Source organism: Ambystoma mexicanum, chromosome 10 (genome assembly GCF_040938575.1).
Source record: "Ambystoma mexicanum isolate Mex_15411 chromosome 10, UKY_AmexF1_1, whole genome shotgun sequence".
NCBI classification, from domain to species: Eukaryota; Metazoa; Chordata; class Amphibia; order Caudata; family Ambystomatidae; genus Ambystoma; species Ambystoma mexicanum.
The window spans coordinates 1,468,938,587-1,468,964,831 of NC_090932.1; the positions used below are offsets into that span (position 1 = coordinate 1,468,938,587).

Genomic DNA, 26,245 nt, shown 5'->3' on the forward strand with positions numbered 1-26,245 from the left:
GAGCACGAGAGCACACTCTGAGCGAGGCAATGCACCCCAGGAAACAGCCGTGCCAAGATGGCATTTTAACAAGAGGAGAAAGACGGTGAAACAGAAGGGGGGGGGGTCACAAGGAGGGAAGTTCCCTTGACCTTTTTCGAGAAGGAACCGTTACTTTCATGAAGCCTCGATAACGGAAAGCGTGAGACCAGGAAACCAGGCAGAAGAATCCTGCATTGTGTGTCGTAGTTACCCGTGGCCCACCTGCGTCAGTAATCAAGGCAGGGAGAATCTCCAGCCACTGTGGTACTGTCCTTGGCTCCAAGAACAAAGCTGCTTCAGTAAAAGCAACATGCGTGGGTGCTCAATTGAGGGACTCTGTAAGGTACCAAGCTGAGAAGTGAGAAAAGTAGATAAAGTTGGTCTGAGCCCAGCAGAGGGAGATCAATTGAAAGAGAATGAATACATGTGAATCGAAGTTGTCCTCCGACTGGTCAATTCAAATCCTGCGCACCGTCGAAAGTCTTCGATTTCGATGAAGAGAGAAAGTTAAAAAAGTACATACATTTTGACTGAGCCCGACAGAGGGAGTTAAATTGAAAGCTTTGTGTTAAAGTGGTTCTGGGCCCGGCGGAGGGGGGCCCTGGGTGAACCGGAAATCACCCAAGAAGTTGTACATGAGAATCCTGAGGAGAAAGCACATTTTGAATATGCTTTTCTCGCATCAGGCCCTCTGAAGTGATATGACATTTATAATGCGCCTATACACAAGTGTTTCTAGGCACGACAAGACGGGGGCTGAGGGCGACCAAAAAGGAGGACAAAACAGCGATCTTACTAGGTTGTGTCATTCAGATTGTGCAAGAGCAGGGAAGGGGGGGGAGGAGAGAAGTGCTGAGGTTAGGGGTAGTATGGGGAAGTGTGGGAATAAGTGCAAGGGAGGGGTCTGTAGGGTTACTTTGTATAAGTAAGAGACTTTGAATGGCAAAGCTACTTTGACATAGAAGGCCCTGATACTGAGATTTGAACTGCATCCTCGTGCTAGAGAAGCCGGAGACTGTGCTAAGCTCGAGTGTTCCACCTTGTCCCGTACTGAGGCCAAAGGCTTGAATATCCTGACATATTTCTTGAACACTTTTCTTTTGCACAACATTGTTTCGCACACTATTTGTATTTAGAAGTAAGGATTGGCAATAGGTTTATTAGTATAGACCCTTTTATTTTGACACGACACCCCTTGCACTGCGTTATTATTTGATGGTCGTAGCTTGCTCCCTTCTTTAGATTTAGGATTAGTAGACTTTTTCCAAACCCAGTTAAAGTTCAATGAACGCCCTTGAACTGTGATCACTCGTGTCTGTCTTACTGTTTGATACCATGCCTTCCTTATACTAGTAATTACTAATAATGTTTCTGTGCAAAGTCCATAGTGTTAAATTTAAATGAAGAACTTCAAACAAAATTTCAGGTAAAAAAGTGTATTTACTTGTTCTGCTCGAAAAACCGACAATTACACTGTAGACCTCATTCCACAAGGAATATGAAACAAACAAATAACATTTCAACACGGTAGACAATATATGAAGAACTAAGCTCAGTGCCACCACGGTGCACACCTCCAAACAAAGGGACACCACTGAAAAAAGAACAAAAAAACTACCAAGAGCTGCAATTGAATGTCAGCCCTGACGCCTTTCAATTTTTCATGTGCCACGCTCACTCTGAAAAACGGGTAGATACAGCAATTGGTGCATATCTATCCTTATTGGGTATAAACAAACTTGTTACAAAGCTGTCTACTAGAGTTTTGTCTGGAAACAGCCCAGACACTAAATGGACAAGTCTTCTGCAAGGCATACAAACAGTTGGAAATGGCAAACTCGAGAAAGTGCCATGGTAGTGTTAGCCAAAATAATACCACAATTACTGAACAAGACCAACAGATTAAGAAAAAAAAGTGAACAAATTCATTTTTAAAAAACTTACCCAAATACATGTCCAGAAGAAGCAATCTCATTGGTTAGCCACAGCAGTCAATCCTCAATGTATGGGTATCTTTCCACACACCAATTCATGACATCACGCATTGTGCGAGTCTGCAAAAAAGGACCTAAAAACGGTCCTAATTAGTGCAAAAGTTGTAAATGCACGGTGCATTTGCGGAATGCCCTCGAGACAGTCAATTCATCAGACTAATCTCAAGTCTCAACTTCGTTTATTTGGGTTGATGTTACCAATTTCGGAAATCGCCCGAAACTTTCCATCTGAAAAAGCCAAAAAGGGCTTGATTAGTATTGATATTTTATTTATATTGTGCTTGTACACAAGTGTATCCAAACCAACGCCCAAAGGCGCAGCTCAAAAGCAACATGATACTCGGAGCCAGACCATTGCCTTACTTGGCATTCAAGGGGATAACATTCTCATTATGCCTTCCGAGGGTGGGCCCACGACAAAGTATATCAGACCTCGCTAGCACAGAGCAGTCTGTTAAAAAACCAATAAGTCACCTGACCATGTCAGTATCGTTACGGCACAGCGAACATGGCCACCGCCCATCTTGGAAAGGGGATTCGGCAATTGCACAACCACCAATAGAATGCACAGAATGACATGGCCATATTGGAGTGGTAGAAAACCACTAAAACTATAATCCAATTAAATGCAATCAAATGCAAAATGCACAGATTGACAAGATTAACCAGTAGTCATCTTGAAGAGGTGGACAACCAATAATGCATTGCCAGGTATGTTCGCACCAGCGAACTAGAGATGGCCACAGATAAGAGACAAGCACATTGTAGAAAAACACCTCAAACATGGAACACTGTGCATTCTCATAATTCTGAGCATTGGAATTCCTCGTTCAGATCTCTTTAAGATGAATAATTCATTGTTGTTCAAGCTGCAAAAGTCGATTTGCCATGCAAAAATTATTTACATCAGGTTTAATGGTATCTATCACCATCCATTGGAGATCATGATCCGAATGGTTATGAACCATATAATGTTGTATCAGAGGTGCTGTACAAGTGTGGTTGCGTACCCTGGACCTGCGCTCACAGATTCTGGTTGTCCCCTTCCTAGTTGTCATGCCTATATATTTTTTTGGCAAGGACACTGAATCATGTAGATTGCATTTTTGGTAATTCAATTGGTGTGAGCTTTTAATGTCTAGTGTCTCATTGTAAATAAACGCAGTGCTTCTCATCGAAAAATTGCAGGTGCAGCAAATTCCACAAATGGCCTACCCCAAGAATGTATGGCACACCCCAACAATCCAAAATCCAGGGCCAACACCACCAAAGAGTGGTCTGAGAGAGTCCGAGGGAAAATGTCTGCACTAGCGATACTGCTTACCAGAGAGGAAGACATCAAACACATATCAATGCGTGAGGACATATTGTGCACTGACAAAATGAAGGCATACTCCCGGTCGCAGGGGTGTAACAATCGCCAAATATCTTTCAGAGATGAGGAGACCATATGGTGATTTAAAGCATGCACCGATTTAAAGAGTTCTTTGGTCGGTGCCCGTACGATCAAGTGTTTGGTTGAGCATTAAGTTCATGTCCCCTCCACACACCCCAGACGATGGGGATCCCCAGGTGGCCAGTTAGTATCCCAGCCACTCCATCAAAGTATTCCGGGGTATCAATATTCGGTCCGTCCGTACGTATTCACTAGTAGTAGCTTCACCCCCTCTACAATGCACAGGATAATCATGTAGCGTCCCTCTGTGTCTACGCATACCCTTTTCTCAGTAAAGCGCACCGATTTGTGGATAAGCGTCGGGACCCCACAGGACTGCGTGTTGTAAGAGGTGTAAAGTATCTGTTCGTTCCCCATTGAGAAGCCACTCCCTGGCATGTACCAGACAAGATGCGAGTCTCCTGTATAAATAGTACCTTAACCTTGTGTCTGTTCACATACGCCATAATCTTGCGAGACTTGGTGAAGTTCCCCATCCCCCTGAGATTCCAGCTCACCATGATGGTCTGCATTGCATCAGTAAATTTTTCATATGAAACAATTTGCCATGCTCGTCCCTTTCTCCCAGGCATCCCGGGAAACGAAACGTTGTCTGCGAGTGTCTGCCTGCCAAGAACATTTTCCCCTTTACTGCCCACAAAACCAGGTGCACCCTTGCGACTCCACTACTCGTATTACACCGACTGACCACCCCAATCTGTAATCCCCTCCCCCCTCACTCCCCCCCCCCCCCCCCCCCAACTAGCAGTGCCCTCCCTCCACCCACCCATCCCAACACTCTTCCTGGGTTAAGAATCCCTTCCTATGCCTACCCAAGTGACCAGGATTGGGTTGAGACCTTACTGGCACTTTGCTAAATACTTGTCTAGCTTTGAAAACTTTCAAAAAGCACAACCAACTTCATAATTTCAGAATAACCTTACCTGTAGATTCTATACATTCAGCCTTGTGACTTTTTGGCACAATGCACCCCATACCATGTTAGGGTTGGGCTTATTAAGATTGAGGGATTTTGTCCTTGTGGTGGTTTTGCTCATTTTCCTATAATCTGAGTACTCCCCTGTATTGCACTAATGGTGAATGTGTACCTGTTATATATGGTTCAATGTGACAATACTTAACTGTGATTTGTATATCCCTAGTGCGTAACTAAAGACCTAATAAATAGCAATGTTCTATTTACTTGCAGTCTAACCTGAATTATTGATGCTGCTCTTTGTGGACTCATTGTAGGCCTAGACCACTCACACTTTTCCTGAGCCAAATCCTTAACTGCTCAGCTACCTTACCTCGATTGGATTTTGGCTAACCTCTGTGTCTTCCCTGATTACCACAGATAGTGTGGCCTCCAAAAACCCTCCCACCAACGTTAATTTTGGAAATCTATCTTAATAGTCAGCAACCAGCTTCCCCTAGAACTTTGGTTGTGGAGCCTTGGAAGGTCTCTCAGACTCACCAGTCTGATGATTGCCTCTTCTACGACCTTAAGTTATACTTACCTTGCTTTACCCAGTAACCATAGCAGAACTATTGGGTGTGTTCTTATTGGAAAACATTTGGGAACTTGGGAAAACTCTGTGACTGATACTGGCACGTACCAGAACTTACTTGAACTCTATTTTATTTTGCTCTCGGGAGGTTCCTGGACAATTGCTATAATTTAAAATTGTACCAGTGATTTTATATGGTTTTCAGAAACCAATCCCTTCTTTTCAGTGAGTGAAGGGTGAGACGGCATAGGTGACCTGTCCTATTGGGAAATCTATTGATATCTTGGCACATTCACATGAGCTTAAACATTTGAAAGGCTGGTTGGGTATGGTCCGTCCCTTCTTTTCACTTTGAATGGATTGTGTCCTCCCACGCATTCCTCCTCTTATGATTTCTCAATATCCAGCTTCAGCTGCTTTGGAACTTTTTTCCAAAAAGGCCTCTGTCTCTATGTCATCAATGGTATAAAGCGTGTGCAGCGACCGTTGCCTTCAGTTTTGTTTTTAAAGCGTGTATAGGATATCCTACACCCGACAGTTACTCCTCCCGAAAGAGCAAAGACTGCAATCATATGAAAAATCCTACTGCGGGGCAGGCTGGGAGGGACGGTGAGGAATAAGTGGGAGGAACATCCAGACGAAAGAACGTTACCATGGGTAAGTAAGTTCTTCGAATGGGTTGTGTCCTTCCACGTATTCCTCATCTTCTGTTAAACTCCCAAAGCAGTGAATGTATTCCTGGAGGAGGGGGTCAGACTCATGATGATTTAGGAGTTCCTTAGGTGTGTGTGCACAGAATGTAATACTTCCTTTCCAAATAAATCTTCCCGGTTTGAGGAAGAGTCCAGATTATAGTGTTTGGTCAAAGTGTGTATGGACGACCATGTGGCTACCACACAAATCTTGAATTGGGACACCCCTCTGTAATGCAGAGGAGGAAGCCATGCCTCTGGTCAAATGAGCTCCAAGACCCTACGGGGGATCCTTTCTCGCTAATCTGTAGCATTCAGATATTCTTAAAACGATCCATCTTGACAAAGTTTGTTTCGAAATTGCTATACCCAACTTGTGGCGGTCGTGGCATTTTTTTTTTTTTTTTACATCCTGGAGATGTAAAATGTCAGTGCACACCTTCAATCAAGCCTGAATGTAAATTAAGGTAAACTTATTTTCCGAGTTAAATAGAACTCGGACACAATCTTGGGTAAGAAGGTCGGCTTAACCTTAAGGACAACCACCTTGTCCTTCTAGAAGATTGTATAAGGCGGCGTGCAGGACAAGGCCTGAAGTTCATTCACTCTTCGGGCTGATGTAATGTCCACTAAAAGGATAGTCTTTAAAGTTAATAACCTTAAAGGGCAGGCATGGATAGGCTCAAAAGGAGCACACATTAGAAATCTCAACACCAAGTTGAGGTCCCAAGTTGGGACTTGAAATGGGACTGAGGGAAATGTATTTGTCAGTCCTTTTTAAGAATTGTATCACAAGAGGGATCTTTAAGAGAGATACCTCTTCAGAGGAGCACTTAAAAATAGAGAGCGATGCCAGATACTCATTAATTGTACCAACCTGGACCTCCAAGTTGGCTAAGTGTAATAAAAATGATAAGGCCATAGATGTATTGCATGTAAATGGATCATCATTCATATCCCTGCACCAGCTGCAGAATTTGTTCCAATGGCAGAAGTACAAAGACTTCGTTGCTGGCCTTCTGGCTGAAAGCAAAATCTCCATTACGTCTTCAGGGAGGTCCGAATCCTTGTATCTCAATCTCTGAGACCATGCGTTAAGGTTCAGAGTCTTGACCTCTGGATAGAGAACCCGACCCTCTCTCAACCTCTTTGTGGAAGACGTATTTGAGGGCAGATGGACATGTCCAGAAGGTCTGGGTACCTCGTCCTCCTGGCCCAATCCGGAGCAATTAGGATCATTGATTTCCTGAACCTCCTGAACCTCCTGATGACTTGAGGAATGACGGGGACTCGAGGAAACGTGTACAGAAGTGGAAACTCCCAGTCCACCATGAACGCGTCTCCTAGATCTCCTGGAAATTCTCTTGAGTAGTGCTGCTCGCACTTACGGTTCACCGTGCTCGCGAACAGTTCCACTTGGGGGCATTCTCCAAAGGGTGAAGATCTATTGAAGGACTTCCTGAGCTAGTTCCCACTCGTGGGAGACTGCGCTCTACCTGCTCGGAGCGTCCGCCGAATTGCCCAGTACCGGAGCTGCATTGCTTCTCTGAACAGTGGTAGTGACCCTACACATACTCTCTTGTTGAGGTAGTACATGGCCACTGTGTTGTCCGTCATTATCAGGACTTTCTTTCCCCGTACAGAGGACAGAAAGGCGTTCAGCGCTAGACTGATTGTCTTCAGCTCCAAAAGGTTGATATGCAGTTTGGACTCAGATGGAGACCAACGACCGCTGATTGTCAGATCATTGGTATGTGCTCACCACCCTGTGAGTGAGGTGTCCGTTACTACCTTCATCTCCGGCTATGGCTGCCAAAAAGGTTCTCCCTTCAGAACGTTGTCCTCGCAGGTCCACCACAAGAGATCCTGAGCGACTGTTTGGAACCTGAAGGAGATATGACATCCTGCCTGAGAATTTAGACCATGGAGTCCTGTGAGTCCACTGGAGAGATCTCATTCTCAGGTGCGCTTCTGGCACCAAAAAAATGCAGTATGCCTTGAGGCCGCGCAACCTCAAAGTCGAAGACCGGGAGACGTTGGCCACTTTGGAATTTGGTGACCATCTGCAGAATGTCTTGAGCCCTCAATTCCGGTGACGAGGCTTTTTCCAGGGATGCATCCAGAACTGCTCCAATGAATTGGAGCTTTTGAGATGGTACCATGTGGGACTTCTTGAAGTTGAGGGAGAAGCCCAGTCTGTGAAGGAAGTGACAGGTGGGGGAACTGGCTCTGATCAGCCAATCGTCCAGGTAGGGGTAGATGTGAATTCCCCCTCTCCTAAGACTTGCCATCACTGCCATCAACTTGGTGAAAACCCTCGGGCGGAAATGGCAGAACTCGAAACTGACGATAACTGCCAACGGCGAACCTCGGGTACCTTCTGTGCTTGTGATGGATTCACACATGAAAGTAAGCATCCTGAAGGTCCAATGATACCATCCAGTCCTGAAGCTGGAGGTCCGGAAGGATATAGGGTAACCATTTTGAAATTGTCCTTCCTGAGGAATTTCTAAGTCTATTAAGACCCAAATAGGTCTCAATCCGCAGTCCTTTTTTGTTAGTAAGTATGGGGAGTACCAACCCTTGTTCCTCTCCGCTACAAGTACTGGTTCTATAGCACCTTTCTCTAGCAGGGTCAAGATTTCCTGCATAAGGAGCGGATGTGGTACTCTGAAAGAGCTGTTCCCTGGTGGATGACTGAGGTTTTTCTAGCAAGTGAAGGCAGTAACCCTCGGCAAGGGTAACCCTGGGCAGTAACTAAGCCTTCAGAACTTGCAAGGTTTCTGGTTGACTATCATGGGCTCTGCCTTGGTCCCTGATTTTTTTCTTTTCTTTTTTTAAGGATTTAAAAGGGTTGGTGAGCTGCTAGGTTTTATTAAATTAAAAAAATGTAAAAAAGCAGAAAAGCTACCCGGCCCCAATGCTTTCTCCATTTTCAAAGACCCCATGCTGCATACATTTGTGAAGGGTAGCTTTAAGAGCATGCACCTGCTCCTCTGTGAGTCTAGGAAGGATAATGCTCTCAAGGTTTGGCAAGATTGTAGTCTGATCTACTGTTTCTCTTGAGTAGCAGTCTTTATCGAAATGTCTTAATTCCTAAATGTTCTCTTCCTCTTTAGCACTGAACATATGAGCCTAAAATAAGTTAATTCATGCCAGCACAAGTAAGAATTAAAACACTTGGCTGCAGATGATATAACATCTCATACAGTGGCTTGACATAGACATACATTAACAAGCATTGTTTAAGCCAATAGTGTTCGCTTTTGTGGCTGTCTATTACATTTATAGGCATGCATTTCTATTAGCCCTATAAAGAATAGGGCCAGATCAAACAACATGCAAGCTGAAGTGCTGGTCATCACGTGACGAAGAAGGAAGGATTATAGAGTACTGTTTCTCAACTCCCTCTCTTCTCTCTTCTTTTTAGCAGTGTTCTTTCTGACCAGAATGTGGTGTTTGTGTGTCAAAGCCAAAAACCTCCATATAAGTTGCAAACAGTATGTTTGAATGCATGCACACCAAGAAGGACAAAAAGGCATATTACTGTGTGTCCTTACACCAATCTCAAAGCCCATATACATAGGAATAGTTGTGGTAAAAGTTGGCTGTGCCACATTTGCGCACCAACTTGAAAGGGCTGGTGAACAGTATGGTCCTGCAGAGTTCCATTTTGAACCTCTCATGGTTCTTTAAGGAAGCGCTGACTATTATTCTAGGAAACCAACTAGTGTTTCACAAACTCGGACACCTTTAACACCTCTTTGAGAATCCATATTATCAAGGATAAGTCAAGGTATGCAGCTTTGCCCCTTGAATCTATAGCTTGTCTCTAGTTGGCTACTGAGAATAGTCTATCAGTACTTCTTGTTTCCCGAAACACCAACAGGAAGTAACACAAGATAGCATGTTATTAATTTATTGTGAAATATGTAGGAACCTATATCTTTATTTTGAGTTCTCATAGTTGGAAAGAGGATTAAGTCTGAGGTTAAAAAAATATGTATTTATTGCTGCCTGTTTTTAAAAATTCTTCCTATATCCCTTGTATTTTTACTCTTTATTGAAAAGTAAGGTGTCGGGACATATACATTCTGCCCTCATTTCTTTCATCATATTCCGTTTGGAAGTCTGCATGCCCAGCGATGATGTAGGTATGGTGGGTCTCCCACTTGTCGGTAAACCACATTTGCCCTTTTAGTATTTTGATGTGATATTCCTCAAAGTTCATGATCAATTCTAACTTTTTATTTTTCAAAGCCTTACCTTTGGAACATTCGGTTTAATCCTGTATTGCTTGTAAAACAAATTTAATTTTCATATTGCTTGAATCAATGTTTTCTTTTTTGTCATTTCTTAGGCCTCATCGAGTGTTATCTAGCCTCTAATAGTATACGGGAAGCCATGGTAATGGCAAACCATGTGTATAAAACTCTAGGAGCAAATGCACAGACGCTTACTCTTTTGGCAACAGTTTGCTTAGAAGACCCAGTAACTCAGGAAAAGGCAAAAACTCTTTTAGACAAAGCACTGATACAGAGGCCTGATTACGTAAAAGCGGTGGTGAAGAAAGCTGAACTTCTAAGTAAGTGTGTTTTTTCTTTTGTTCATAGCGACAAAGATGCCTGTGTAAAAATATATTGAGTATTATGCAATTGAAGCAGAAGTACAAACAAAGAATTTAAAAAATGTGGTCAATGGGAAGATCCAACCCAAATATTGAAATAAGTTATTTCTTGATCTAAATCACAATATTCCACCACTTCCTATTGCTGGTAGATTTAATGATGGAATATTTACCTGAAAAGCCTGTTTAATTTGGGTAATAAAATGAAGTATTCTATCATAAGATTGAGCGTGGCAGCCATGCTTTTTGGATGTCATTGCACAGACCGAGTCGAGGCTTTATTTTGATTTAGCGCAGGCTCGCTCACTGGAGAGCTCCATGCATTTGGGTGTGGTCCTAGAACTGGATCCCTCTGGTGAATGCTACCCAATGAAAGCTTTGTTAAATTGTGAGTACACCATGAAATGTCTAGCTGTGGTGCCTAAAGTCTAGTGAATACTATAGTTTAAAGAATTCAAACATCCCTAGCAGATCTCACTTCTGGTGCTGCAAGCAAGTAGTTGAGAACATGGAGAGGATCCTTGAAGGTAGCTGTTTTCCTTGTTACATGGCGGATCTGTTATAATACTGTGACTTGTCGAATCTTATAATGAGCATAGTAAATGGCTGTCTAAGAACGTTGACCCAAAGCAAATAATGCCTCACACATTGATGTGTCTGGGGAATCTGATATTTGACAAATGGGTTCGGGCCATTTTTGAAGCTTATGTTTTTTTCTTAAATTAGGCATTGAAATGTTATATGATGACCTGATAAAGGGTTCTAGTCTTCTTTTCAGGGAACATTTTGCATATTGAAGGAGCTTATTTGTTGTTTCTGCTTGCCAGGACCTGGATCGGATATTAGTTTTCTACACCATTAAGTTAGTGACTGCTTTGCTACAAAACGTTCACCCTTTAATAAAATGGTGCATATTAGCCTTATCCTAACTTTCCCATACCCGTATTAAACTGATTTGAGGTGAACCTACTTGTAGGCATTATATCTGTTTGACTGCTCGTATCCTTACCAAGCAAGGATTGGCAGGTAAAATAGACGAGCAGTGATTCTGCGACTGACCAATCGTATAAACTCCCCAGGCCTTAAATATACTGCTTTGTTTGCCCCTTATTAAGAAACCGACATTAGACTTCTCAAACCCAGTAGATTTATCCACCAGAGAACCTCACCGATTTATCATTGGCAAATCTTTCTAAAGAGCGGTTCATCGACCGTTAAGATGGATTTTCGGAATCCGCCCTGTGGACAGATTCTGAGAGGCCAACCTAGTCTGGTGAGCAGGACCGGGACTGGGTATCGAACCTGTACTGGTAAGTGGAGTCTTGTTTCTAAGGCAAGTGTGTTGCCCTTGAGCTATCTTCTCGTCTATGGTTTAGGTGAGAAGTGTGCAAGTTGTAAAGGGTTCAGTTAAGCGCATACGCAGAACTCTTAACACAGTTAGGCAGAATGATAAAAATACAGTTCTTTATTTAGGCCTTTGCAATTAAAAACCATAGGTAAATATCATACTAAACATACACTAATATTATATACACATTCACTGGATACAAAGCTCTAGCACTTTACTTTTAAAAACAGTTAAAACCATATCAGCAACTGTAGTATAGCAAAGTAAGAACCAGATTAGAGAACTAATTTGTAAGAAATTAAGGGGTTAGAAACCTCATATACAGCCTTATAGAAATAAAACACTATACTTTAAAAGCCCTTCCATAGTCAGAAAATATGGTGTCTAGTGTCCTTCATCACACATCACAGTTCTTTAAAGTCTCCTAGCCTTCTGAAAATGAGTGTGAACATGTGTTTGCAAAACCAACAGGCAGTTGTTTCTGTTGAAGAACAATGAAAGTAAAGTACTTGGGAGACTTTCTCCCAATACAGCAACCTTAGGGTAAGCCCATAGGAAGTTCCTTGACCAGAACTCCACAGATCAGTCAGGGTGACTGTGCAAACGTCACTTTTGACATCAGAATTTAAGCCTGACTAGTCGGTGGTTCCATGCTCTGGTGAGATGGATCCTGTGACTGGACAGGTGGCCGACCCTATCACCATGAGGAAAAGACCATCGTGTAATTTACGACCTTGGAGGGACCGCCGTCCCCCAGGACATGATGCAGACACAGTTCAGCAATCGCCACTATGAAGAAATGGAGGAAGCCTACCCTTGTGGTGAAAATGAAAAATCTGGATCTGCATGGCCGCTCTATGAGATGGAGAGCGGCCACTGCAGGGGTAGGCCCCTTTTTTCACAGGTTGAGGGTCTGCGAAGTAAGTGGCAAGTCCGATATTGGGATGCGTCCGATACAACAAGGTAGCCCACAAAGAAGCTGGTCAGCCGACAGGATGGTTCTGGGACACCTAAGACTTCCACGGGCAGGATCCTCAAGCAGGGTTCGAGACTGGTTGTCCCACTTACCCAGGGATCAAAGCTCTGATGAAGGCCTTCTGGAGATGAGCAATATGCTCCTCTTCATATGAGTATTGGCTCCAACGAGGATCTATTGAATGGCTGCAAGTTCTCCTTTTATCCAGGATCCAGCTGGAGTCGCTTCCAAGCTCACCAACGTGGAGGATCTGCAAAATGCGCAGGGACTCTGCAATAACAGGCACCCTCTGGCCACCACATTTGCCCAGCAGCGCACACTTTGGTATGGATGTGGACTGGAACCTGCTAATCTCAGCCCCCACATGCAGCCACAAACACACTGTTCTGCCTGGGAAAGCTGGAGCTTTCCCCGTAAAATGGCTTATCATATAGAGTGAATCTACCCCTTGGAGGGCATTAAGAAGAAGGCCAAAATACAGGTGAAAATCTCTTGGCACACAGCCATGTTAGTACCCCAAAAGACATTAGGCAGTAATATGCATAAGTGCACACAGGAAACGCAGTAGAAAAATATCCACTGCCATCATCCCGTCTTGGTCACATGATGCAAGTAACCACAGTTGCAAAAGACGAAGTTAAAAGGACATAAAGTATCCTTATCGCACCTCACTGTGAGATATATGCTATTTAAAATAAATGAGCATTTCCACAATGGGGAACTGAGTTCCCCTGCTCTGATAGCCGTAGGGACTGATCAGTGCACCCAAAACACATGACCTTAGCAAAGTAAGTAATGCAAACGTGATGGTAGCGAATATTTATTGCTACTGTTATAATCTGGCATCCACATACTGTAATTTAGTGCACCATCTTCTACACCGTTCCACCAGTCTGCACCACATTTTGCATAGTTGCCTGTTATGACCCTCTGGACATTACTGCCTACATGACATTTGGATTGCCCACCCATTTCCCCGGATTTCAGCCCCTTCACACATGAGAAGATGGCCTGAAATTGGTGAAATATCAAGGCCCGAAGGGCACACCATTCCCTAGATATTTGCACCAACTAGGGTGAGGCGACAGGTGGGGAGAGTGCACAGAAGGTCCCCGTATACTGCAGCACGCCAACTCTCACCTCCCCTCCACGTCTGCTCCGGGGTTGTCAGCCAGCCAGCCATACGCGCCCATTCTCAGTGCAGTTTAATTCAGAGTGCAAAGCACATCAAGCGATGAGCGACTCTGAACAGCGACCTACAGAATCATTGATTTTCAATAATTGATGTTATGTCTGTCTACAGAACCTGTTTGGAGTACGGGTACTTTTTGCTAGTATACTCTAAAATGGCAGTTCCACGAGAATTTTCCCTGGCCATCTTGTATTTTGCCGTTTGACCTGCCTGCTCGGGGCCGGATTTGCTATATATAATAAAACCTTTTCCGGGTCTGGTCCCAGTCCACATCCTGGCCAAAGTGTCTGTTTCTGGCCAGATATGGCGTCCATGACTGGACAGCCCCAGCCAGTTTGAATGGTGCAGATCCTTACCATATGCTTGTATCCTGAAAAAAGGACGTGCGAGGGGTTGGAGGAAGGAGATGGACACAGTGTTATTTGTTTGCCAATGGTTTTATTTAAATCCTAAAGGTTTTTTTGAAAAATGCCTCACTAGCCGTATCTCGTAGGGATTTCCCTGCCTCAACAAAACAAACTAATGTGATTGTCAGGATGTCCAAAAATAATTACTGTCCTGTGTCCAAAATCTATACTGAACCTCACACTCTAATGCTACAAAATCTACTATTGGGTAAAATGTCTCTGGGCTGCTCCTCTGCTAAAGTTCCGAAAGTGCCTAGGGGGACAATCCATTTCCCCTGGTCTTGTCTTGGTGCTGCCAGCTGTGTCTTTTCTCCCCTTTTCTGACACGAGGAAGAGTGTGGCTCTTCTCGTGCATTTCTTTCTGTGACTCTAGTTTGTGTAATAGTCATGGTGTACTCTTTTGCCAAGAACTATTTGCTTATTTCACTAGGCTCAACGATACTTGGTTCACTAACCTGCCAAGTATTTATTATCTCATTTTTATGCTGTTTTCTTTTTTGACAGGTTGTATCAAAAAGGGTCACTTGTTCTTTCCCATTTATTACTTTCTGCAGCTCTTTAAGTTTGGTATTCCTTTGACAGCATTCCACCCCTCTGCCCCCTGCTCCAAGCTGGTTTATTACAGCTGTGAGAAACCAGATGGTGTCTCACCCACTAGCCCCCGTGGATCTGTCATCCAGGTGGCCAGGACACAGCCATCGCCCTTGAACCAGTGCCAGGAGTATCACCTGGGTGATGGGTCTTTGGGGAGTGGGACACTGGATGGTGAGACGTGGTAACCCCTTCCCCACAACACCTTTTCCCCCATCCTACCAAGTAGGATATTTAGGTACTCTACCTTCCAACCCTTACGTGTCCCAATACAATGGCCAGGCAATTACTGGCCATCACACACACCTGACTTCCATTAAGCTTCCCCACATGGATAAAAGGCAGAGCACGAGAGCACACTCTGAGCAAGGCAAAACACACTCGGAAACAGCAGTTTTGAAACAGCAGCTGAACGAGAGAAGAAAGACGGCAAAACATAAGGGGATTGCAAGGAGGGAAGTTCTTTTGACCTTTTCAACAAGGAACCATTACTTTCCTGAAACCTCAAATGGAAAGCGTAAAATCAGGAAACCAGGCTGAAGAATCCTGCATTGTGTGTCAGAAATGCCCAGGGCCCTCCCGTGTCAATCATCGTGAGGGAAAAGCAATATCCACTGTGGTACCATCCTTGGCTCCAAGAACAAAGCAGCATCTGTGAAATCCACACTGCCGGTGAGTTGGGGAGACATTACAAGACCAGTCTGTGTTGAAGCCAATGTTGCATGCAGCAACATTTTATGGCGAGCGCTGAAACATTTTTAAAACGCGTGTGATATGCGACGTAAGTAAAGTTGAACTGCTGAGTGATTGAACTTTAAAAGCAAGATACAATACCTTTGACAGACTGGTCCGGCACCGCGTGGGTTTAGGTCTATGTAAGGTATCCAGCTCAGAAAGGTTGTTTCAAGAAGAGATTTAGTAATAGTGAATCAAAGTGGTCCTGCAACGGGTCGAGCAAAATCCTGTGCACATTTGAAAGTCTTCGATTTTGATCAAGTAAAGAAAGTTTGGAAAAGTAGATAATTTGGTCTGTTCCCGGGGGAGACCAATTGAAGGTTTTGTGTTAATGTGAGTCTCAGATTGGCGGAGGAGGACCCGGGATAAAAAGTAAAGCACCTGAGAAGTTGTATATGTGAAATCTTGAGAAGAAAGTAACTTTAATGTTTGTCGTGTTGCATCAGACCCTCTGAAATAAGACTTTGAATGGCAAAGAGACTTTGGCACAGAAGTCTCTGATGGTGAAGTTTTGAGCTGGATCCTCATGCTAGAGAGGCCTGAGAGTGTGCTAAGCTAGAGTGTGCTGCCTTCTCCTGTGCTGAAAACGTGGGGGAGGGAAGCCAACGACCTAAATATCCTGACACATTATTTCTTGAACACTTTTTTTCTTTTACATAATATTGTTTGCCACACAATTTGTATTTAGTAGTCAGGATTGGCCATAAGTTTATTAGTTTCTCCAGCATGGGAGGCTGGCGTGGATTCACATGCTCATGAATATTCCCAGTCAGGCTGGTAATCCTTGGTATAAGAAACGTTTCACATTCCTCCTCTAAACTAATCACTGTCCTTGGGGTTATACTGCCCCCATCCAATGACAGTCCTCTCCCTAAGCCCCTCCTCTGGCAGCCATCTTCTGATTTTTACTGCACGCTTCAGTGTTGGGAGTCCTCGAGTTTGCTCTCTGCTCTATTTGTACGTTTCTGATGGAAAAAGTTACGTTTTTGTTTCAAAGAAGCCTGTGTGCTCTTTGCTTCATCTGCCGACAGTTCTGCGACCCTCAAGGGCAAAGATCCATCTTAGATTCTACAAGGCCATCTTGGGCCTACTTCGCGTTCTCCGACCATGATGGAGAAGGAGGGGAAGGTCCCTCTTCAAGCCATGCACCAAATACAGGCTACGGAATGTGTTTGTTGAGGACAAGCACCTGCAATGCTCCACTGCCTGCACCCGGACCACAAGGAAGTAGAATGCGAGATATGACTTGGTTTCTCCAAGAAAACGATGAAGGACAGGCATAGTAGGCTGGCGGCATGGCTTTACACAAACAAGGCCTCTGACCCATGCTCCGAGGATGGTCGTGCCTTGTCCAGGCCTGGCCGGTCCGAGGAACGGGCTTCAAAGTCCTTTGAGGGTGCCTTATCCGTGGGGGCCCAAGATGAGGTGAAGAGCCGCAAGTCTGAGTCCACCGGGTTCGCCGCGGAACATGTCCCAAGTGGATAGGGCGCGATCAGCCTCACCTTCCACCTCAATCACCAGCATACCTTCAAGCTCCTCTTCAAAGAGGAAGTCATCTACCCCGGGAGAAATCCGAGAAGCCTCGGACGAAGGAGAAGGTGGCCGTGCAGCCCAAGCAGGTTCAACCGGCACAGGCAAAGACCTTGTCAGCGACTCCGACTACTACTACCATGGCAGCTACAGGTGCTGATTCTACGTGGGTAGCTCCCACAGCTCAGACGGTGTCCTTGCAGCCATGGCGTGACACCGCTGCAGTGACTTTGGCAAAGTCTGCAGGCATGCCAGAAGGGGCGAAACCATCCCAGGCCCCGGTTCAAGACCCTCAAAGGGGGGAAAAGTGGTGGGGCGAGGATGCCCCAAAACACTCCTCCAAGGCTGTAGCCCAAACCATGGAGGTCTCGTCCACGGATGATGATCAGGGGTCTTTGCATACAGTCCACGAGAACGTTGAAGGAGTATGACGGCTCAGGGCCTAGTTTTCCTATTCTGCCTTCTCAGCCGAGGGATATTTCCTTGGATATTCTGTCGACTCTGCACACCTTGGTGTCCGAGATCCAGATGAGAATGCTTCTGGTGCCGGTACCTGTGGTCCTCTAGGTCCCCGATCTGCCTCCAGTGAAGAAGACGAAGCATCATCTGGCGCCCCCATATCAACCTCCGCCACCACGGCGTGCCCCATCTCCCCCAGCAGACCCAGACACGGGTACAGGAATGGATACGGCCATGACGACAAAAGACATGGTGGCAGCGGATGGTGAATCTCCACATTTGGATGCTCCAGAGGGTGTCGCCTTCCCCTTCCCGGAAGAGAGCGAGGGCTTCCATCTTCTTATTGTCAGGTAGGAACCCCAGGATAGGTCCTAGTTTGTACCACAATTCCCTGTCATACCTGTCCAGTATCACCAAAGTGTTGGCCGCCTTGATGGTGGACGCCGCAGTATAAATCAACTTCTTTCCTATGGTGTCCATCCTTTTACCCTCGCTGTCTGGAGGGATCGAAGACAACGAGAACGGGTTAGCCGACCATTTCCTCGCGGCTACCGACACCACTGAATCTGGCAATGGTTGTGACCTCAGGCACTTGGTTGCGGAGTCCGGCACCCTATATTTCTTCTCCAGCCTAATCCGCTTGGCTGGAGCCGTGCAAGGATTTTTCACGAGGGCCAGGCCCTCCTCCCAAACATTGCCCAAAAAAGTCACCGCTGTGATAGTCTTCCTCTTGACCTCGTGCCTTTGATACAAGAAGCCCTCCTTTTTGGCTTCCTCAGGCACCAGCTGGAATAGCTTGGAGGCCCTGGCGATCATGGAGTGGAATGACCGCACCTCATCCGGTGGGGACACCCTCTGGAGCATCCAAATGTGGGGATATTCTTCGGTCCCTCCAGACAACGAGGGGCAAAAGGATGGACGCCATGGGAAAGAAGCTGATTTACACTGCTGCGTCCACTATCAAGGCGGCCAACATACTGGCGATACTGGTCAGGTACGACAGGGAATCGTGGTACAAGCTAGGACCGATCCTGGAGTTCCTCCCCGACGATAAGAAGCTGGAAGCCCTCACTCTCTTCCAGGAAGGTGAAGTGGCGCCGTATCGCGCCATCAAATCAGAGTTCCGGCAAATGGGGAACAGTGTCTGCCTTCGACGGGTTTGGATGAAAGCCACCAATTTCCATCAGGAGGTCCAAGCAAAGGTACTGGACATGCCCTTTGGCGGGGAAATTCTGTTTGGGGAAGGCCTTTGAGTCCCTCCACGCCATCAAGACGGAGACGGCCAGTTCCCTGGGTACTCTCTAGCAGCACTGCTTGTCGGCTTTTCACTCCTCTAGGGACAAGTCAAGCAGGTCTTCAAAAGGGTTCTCCATGTCATACAGTCAGTCTTCCAGATCATCCACGCAAGAAGCCTACAGTTGCCGTTACCAGGCCTACGGTAGTGGAGGACAGCGTAGCCGTCGCCCGCAGGGCTGGATGCCGGTGCCGAAGCAAGCCTGAACTGGCCGAGACGTCGGGCCCCCACTCGTGCATCCCGGTGGGAGGCCGGCTGACTAGGTTCATCAGCACTGACAGATGGGTGCTGGATGCTCTTGCCCAAGGACACACCCTGGAGTTCCAACGCAGATGTGCGCGGGTCTCACTAGTTCCCGGTCAGGCGCAGCACATCCCTTAGCTTCTGGAAGAGGTACGAGCCATGCTACGAAAAAGGGGCGATGGAGCAGGTTCAACAGCAGCTCCAGGGCTCCTGAGTCTATTCCAGATACTTTCTAGTCAGAAAGCAGACTTTTTGGGGGGGTTCTGGAGGCCCATCCTGGACCTACGATGTCTGAACAAATACCTTAAGTCCCAAAAGTTCAGGTTGGTCACATTGCAACACGTGCTCGGCCAGCTGGAAGGAGGAGATTTCTTGACGTGGTTGGACCTAGAGGACACCTATTTCCATGTCCCCATTCACAAGAAACATTGGAGGTTTCTGCTTTTCTTGGTGCAGGGCCAGCACTACCAGTTCAAGGCCCACCTTTCGGCTTTAAGTCGGCCCCCAGAGTGTTTACGAAATGCCTGGCACCAGTGGCTGCCGATCTGCGTCTACAGGGCATACACGTATACCCATACCTGGACGACTGGCTGATACGCGCCTGCCTGTGGGAGCTGGCGGACCGACACACAGACGACCGTCTGGGTTTTGGCGCATCTGGGTTTCTTCGTCAACTATCCGAAGTCCTGCTTAACGCCATCGCAGTACGCACTGTTCCTAGGCACCAGACTGAATACAGTGTCTTGCCTGGCGTTGTCCACAGTGCGGGCCATCAAGTCGTTACTGGGCATGATGTCCTCCTGCATCTACCTCGTCCGTCTCTACAGGTTGCAGATGCAACCCTGTGATAAGGCGGTGGAAAGGAAGGGAGATCAGAGCCAGGTCAAGGCCTCAAGCAAGAAGCTTATCAGACCTTGGGGATGAGGTCATAATGGAGGGAGGGACGTTGCAGCCTAGGAGTGACAGACAACTGAGCCAATTATGATATAGAACAAGATGGATTCTAAGAATGGCACCTGATGGAAGTGTTCAGTGTTTTCTTTTGAATCGGAGAGAGGAGTTGGAGGAAGGTCCGGTGCCTGAGGAGGAGGTGGCCTATGAGTGGGCCTATTGATTTGCGGCCCTGAGAAAGCTGAAGTTCATATTGCACCCGTTGTGCTCAGTTCTGTTATCCAGTTCGCAAGGAGAAGCAAAGTTATTTGCCAAAGGAGAAGTAGTAGGTGCCTGGTCCAGCGTTGATCAGACCAACAGACTTACAGGCCCAACTGAGAGCGTCTGCCGTCTAATCACCTCGACAGAGCAGCAGCCAGGTCCGCGGCTCCCCTCCTCAGCCCCGCCTTCCCGGAGGAGGAGCTGCGGCGCAAGCCTCCCATGTTGAAGCTTCAGCAGGGAGAGAGGGCTCGATCTGCACAGCGAATCAGGAAGGCCGTGCGAGGGAACGGCTGACGCCTTACCCCAGCCGTGGAAGTGAAGATCCTTGGAGCGAGCGGGGAGATGCGGAGCTCCGAGGCGTGAAGAGAAGCCGAAGGTGAAATGACTGAATGAATGTCAGGTGAGCGTTGAGAAGTTGGGAGTGAACGCGTGTGAAGAGGAAGGCAGCCGGCAGTGTTAACGATTGTATAAGAAGCCCCTTTTGCCAGAAGCGGAGCGCTAGAATAGCTCTGGCTTAATGTAGGACGACTGACCAAGGTACCTCCGTCTCGAACAGTGAAGGAGGAAATGGTAAGGTGAATGAGAGACAGTATGAAACTTTTAAAGAACTGAGACTTTTGAGAAACAGTTCCCCGTTCTAATCATAAGAGTCTTTCTTCCCGGGGAAGCAGCTCATCTGGGAAAGGCCTTGGCAGAACAGTTTAAGTCTACATTCACCCAGAAGTTTCGTTCCTCTGAAGAGGGGAAAAGAGCACCAGTTGTGCATTTCTAATTATAAAAGGGCCATTGTTCTCATAAAAATAAAAGCCTGTTGAGTTTGAAGAATCAAAGAGTAGTCTGCTTATTCCCAACTACTTACAAACCCCTACAGATATTCCTGGATGCCTGTTGGATACAGGTGTCCGGAAACTTCAGACTTGATCTTTCTCAACAAAGAGTCCTGACGGGCGATAGAGTGGTGGGGTGTCCGCTCCAACCTCGCCCAAGGCACAGGATATCAAAACCTCCATACCAGGAGACGGTCACCACGGACGCCTCCCTGGAAGGGAGGGGATTCCCACTGGACGTCTGCACGCCAGGTGCCTGTGGCTGCCGGAAGAGAAGGATCTGCATATCAACATCCTGGAGCTACGGGTGGTGTTCTGGGCCCTCAAGTCATTCCTACTGTCTCTGAAAGGAAAGGTGGAGAGGATCTTCACGGACAACACCACTACTGTGTTTTACATCAGGAAGCGGGGGGGCACTCGATCCCTGGCGCTCTCCAAGGTAGGGCAGGATTTGTGTCACTGGGCCGTCGAATAGTGGATGTTCCTCGTCCCTCTCCACCTGGCAGGAGTCAAGAACACCATTGCAGATTCTCTCAGCAGGGAACTGCGCTCCTGCTACGAGTGGGACCTTCGTCAGGATCAGGTGGATCGCCTGTCGTCAAATGTGGGAGACCCCAGATCAATCTGTTTGCGACGGCGGCAAACTCCAAGTGCCAGAACTTTGCCAGCAGATTCCACCAGCCAAGGAGTCTGGGGGATACTTCGTCCTTCCCGTGGGAAGGACATTTTCTGTATGCGTTTCCTCAGTTCCTCTCCTACTACGAGTCCTCAACACACTCGGACAGTGCCAATGCAAAATTATACTCATCGCCCTGCCGCGGCCGAGGCAGATTTGGTATCCGGACCATCTCGGCCTGTTATCTTTGCCTCTAGTCAAGTTGCCGGTGGTTCCAGATCTTCTCACCAGAGAGAGAGGCACAATCCTTAATCACGACCAAGGATCGTTGAACTTGAGGACTTGGCTCCTGCAGCCTTAGAGTTTGGAAGTTATGAGTTGCCAGCGGACTGCAGGGAGGTCCTCGCAAAGGGCAGGGCGTCGTCAGCCTTACAAGTCCAACGGCCATAAATGGAAACTTTTTGCTACATGTGACTCTTGCAGAAGATTACCCCTCTAAGGGTCAGGGCTCCACAGACCCTTTCATACTTGCTCTCCTTGGCAAAGGCTAGTTTGGCGCACGCCTCCATAAAGGTGCATCTGGCGGCTATCTCCCGCTACACCAAATCCCCAGGTAGATGCTCGCTGTGGTCCCACAGACTCGTCAAGGAGTTTCTCAAAGGATTTTTCCCATCTTTCCCGTCGGTCAAGGCTCCTGCCCCGGCGTAGGAACTCAACTTGGTTGTGACGAGGCTCATTGGGGGGGGGGGGGCCCTGCGACCCTATGCATCAGGCCCCACTCAAGTTTCTCTCGTGGAAGGCGGCATTCCTTGCGTCCATCACCTCTGACAGACGCATAGGTGAGATCCAGGCCCTTTCATGCAAACAATTGTATCTGACTTTCCACGAATCAAGGGTGGTACTGCGCACGCTCCCATCTTTCATGCCGAAGGTTCTGTCAGAATTCCACCTCAACAAGCCCCTGGTGTTACCTGTTTTCTTCCTGAAACCTTTGTTGCTGGCGGAAAGGGTCTTGCACTCGCTGGGTGTTGCTTGTGCCCTACATTTCTACGTGACACGCACAAAGAATTTTCAGAAGACTTCACAACTGTTTGTGAACTTTGGTCCTGTGAACCATGGGAAGGCCTTGTCCAAGGCTCCCATTTCAAGGTGGCTCTCAAGCTGCATCATGCATTGTCATGGTTGGCGAACCAACCGCTGCCCGGCTGTCCGAGAGCCCACTCCACCAAAGCGGTTGTTGCAACAACAGCGTTCCGGTCTGGTGTGCCCCTGCTGGACATCTGCTGGGCTGCTATGTTAAGTTCCATGCACACCTTCACGAAGTTCTACTGCGTCGACAGGGATTCCAGGGAGGAGTCCAGAGTCGGCCAAGCAGTGCTACGCAACCTGTTCGCTTGAGGGGAGTCTGTTCCATAGGTAAGATTTAATTGCTTCTGTTAAGCCTTGCCACCTCCCGTGGTTCTTTAAGGTTGTACTGCTATGTATTTGTTATTCATGAGCATGTGAATCCGTGCCAGACCCCATGCCCGAGAAGGTTTAATTTACTTACCTGTAAATATTGTTCTCCAGCATGGGTCTGCCATGGATTCACATGTGAACCCTCCCTCCGGCCCCTGTGCGGCACTTCTTGGTCTTACTGCCACTTTATGTGGTTACCAAATCTGAAGATGGCTGCCAGAGGTGGGGTTTAGGGAGAGGACTTTCATTTGATGGGGGCAGTTTGAACCAGAGGACAATGATTGGTTTAGAGGAGAAATAAATGTTTTAAGTGAAAGTGAAACTGTCTTTTTTTTCTTTTACTGAGGATTCCCAGCCTGACGACAGGGAATGTTCATGAGCATGTGAATCCCTTCCAGACCCATGCTGGAGAACAATAGTAACAGATAAGTAATTTAAACCATAGGCCCTTTTATTTTGACAGACTCGACTAGGACTGTATTATTATTATTATTATTTGATGGTCGTAGCTTGCTCCCATCTTTAAATTTAGGATTAGATTGGTGTTTTTGAAACCCAATTGAAGTTCAATTAACACCCTTGAACTGTGATCACTTGCGTCTGTCTTACTGTTTGATACCATGCCTTCCTTACACAGCCCATCCCCATGACTGGTTTCCCTTTCTCCCATGCAGTGCCTGTAATAGTGGTTCTTAGATATGGCATGCTTCCCAAGTGATTAGTGGTTCCCAGTTTGGCTTCTGGGGATATAGTAAGCCTCTGCCTTTGTCAGCACCAGCCAACAAAGTCTTTCTTCTTGTAACAGTCGCGGCTTGTGACCTAGTCTGGCAGGAAATGTTCTGTCTTTTCTGGTATACCGCCTCGATTCTCCACTGCCACTGGCTCACGGTTTATTGGGGACCGTGGTTGACGCACTTGTGCTGGTCTGTTAACCCTCCGCGGGGCCCTTGTTGGTACTGCTGCTGCTTGCCAGTTGTGCCTGACACGGAGCGAAGAAGCGGTAAGCCTCCAGCCTCCTCCTCTGCTCTATCCTAAACTCGCTGTGCCTTTCCTTGGCCACGGTCTTAATGTCCAGGGGAAACGGAGCAGTGGTACCTTTTGGCACAAACTCCTGTGTCAACGGGGTGTCTCGGAGCAGAGTTCCAGTCTTTAGCCTGTTCCGTTCTCTGGCTTGTTTCTTTCTGCTTTTCCCATAACTGGTTGTTATATTTCAAGTTTATCTGCTTCAATTTCCACGATCGACTTTCTCTGCTGCTCTGCTCCGTACTGCCTCCATGGCTCCAACTGTTCTGGCAGTATGAACCACTACTACCATGACTGCTACTGCTACTCCACCAACCATGAATACCTGGCTATAGTCCTTCTTTATTGTTGGCCTTGTTGTCAAACACAAGGAAAGCACAAAAGCACTCGGTATGGTTTTCCTCTGTATTGGGTTTCCTCATCTCAGTATTTCGTGTCACTGGTTTCACATCGTAGAAATGCATATACCCATATGGTTTTTCAGGATTTGATTTATAAGGTGTTGTGGGAACTTTTGACAGTTTCCTTGATTTTGTGTGGGAGCAGAATACCATCTCCTTGTCCCTGGGACAATGTCCTCTGACTCGTCAGACTCCTCCTCCAGCCATTCTGGGTATTCGTCATTTGAGCCAAGACCACTTTGAAGAGTATGTCATGTCAAAGCATTTGTAAAGCGCAACATTCACCAACAAGCGCATCAAGGCACTAGGCAAAGAGTACTAGGTCAGCCAGGAAGGAAGACTGGCGAAGGGACATGCAGGAGTTAGTCCGAGGAGAAAAGAGTCTTCAGCTGACGACGAAAAGCAAGATGGTCCTGAACCTGACCTGAGTAGAGTCTTGCTTAAGACCCGGAACTTGTTGCAACCATCCAGTGTTCTTTTCAACTGTCCCAGTGAATCCCCGTTCCTTTGATCTCGAAGTTCATCATCAGTGCTTTGACCCCTGGACTGGTGGGAACTACTACTTGAGGATTCTGCCCTTGTAAGCCTTCGGAAGTGTCCTGAAAACATCCTCTGTGCTGACAAGCTTTTTCATGGGCTACCTTGCCTCATTGGTCGTTGAAATGAGTTCGGACTTCAGACTCCACAAACCCTTGACTCGTGAAACAGGCGGTCTCCCCTTGCAGTTTCAGTTCTCCAGTACAAAGTGAGGCCTTGCAGGAACAGCTTCTTTGTTTCCGCCATGAAGATCGACATCCGCCGATCCTACTGGCCAATGCTTATTTTTGCCTGCATCGTATCCTGGGGGGTCCTCGGAGGTCGTAGATAATGTGATGGTCCTTTCTTCATCCTGCTGAACCTGACAAAGTGACCTCTGCACCAGCAACCCCTAGACCTTCTTCATTGTAACCGCGACACAGAGCACAGGAGCCTAGCGATTTCAGGAGCTGTCAAAGTGGTCCCTCAGGGAATTTGAGTGCAGGAGATGAGTAACCCTAACTGTTTCCATGCCCCCCACCTCCATAGAGTTTAACGGGTGTAAAGTCCTTACCCTACCTCTGCCTTGCCTGACTGAAAATGGTGAGGTTCTGGTCAAAGATCCACCCCTGGGCTTTCCCTAAGAAGGTGGGATTGGTGGAGTGTCTACTAACAATTTTACTCCTATTTATCTTGCTCTTTAAAACACTTAATAACTGCCTGTCCGCTTTACCGACACTTGTGTTTAGACTACTTTAAAGATTCCTACCCTCCTGCAAATAGTTTTATTGGGACTTGTGACTGAAAGTGCACTAGGCCTCAGCTCATCTAGCAAGGAAAGGACTTTTAAAGTGTAGATTCTTATACTTATAAGGTTGTGTATTGTGTTGACCTCCTTTCTTACTTGTTACTTCTCAAGAAGGGTTATTATTTACGGTCTCTTTTCTTCAGTTACTTTGCTACACTGCAGTGTTCTACTACTCATCTCGCTGTGTAAAAGTAAAGCATTGGTGCTCTTTTGCCAGATCACATCAAAAGGTAATGTGAATATAGTAGTGTACGTTAAGTGAGTTACTTACCTGTGGTTTTTATTTTAAAAGTTGACCCAAGTCTTCAATAAATAGAACTGTACTTTTATACATTCTGCCTAACTTGTGGTATTGGTAGCGCTCTGATTAACTGAAACCTTCAACACTG

At 46.6% G+C, this 26,245-nt stretch overlaps 1 protein-coding gene across 2 annotated transcripts in view; it reads left to right on the forward strand.

Moving 5' to 3' along the window:
* The window catches only part of ANAPC7 (anaphase promoting complex subunit 7), a 588,909-nt gene that overhangs the window by 453,593 nt on the left and 109,071 nt on the right, over positions 1 to 26,245 (forward strand). For both annotated transcript variants that reach the window (XM_069619555.1, XM_069619554.1), the window contains exon 9: positions 10,014 to 10,238. In XM_069619555.1, coding sequence (XP_069475656.1) covers positions 10,014 to 10,238 — 225 coding nt within the window. The remainder of the gene's footprint in view (positions 1 to 10,013; positions 10,239 to 26,245) is intronic.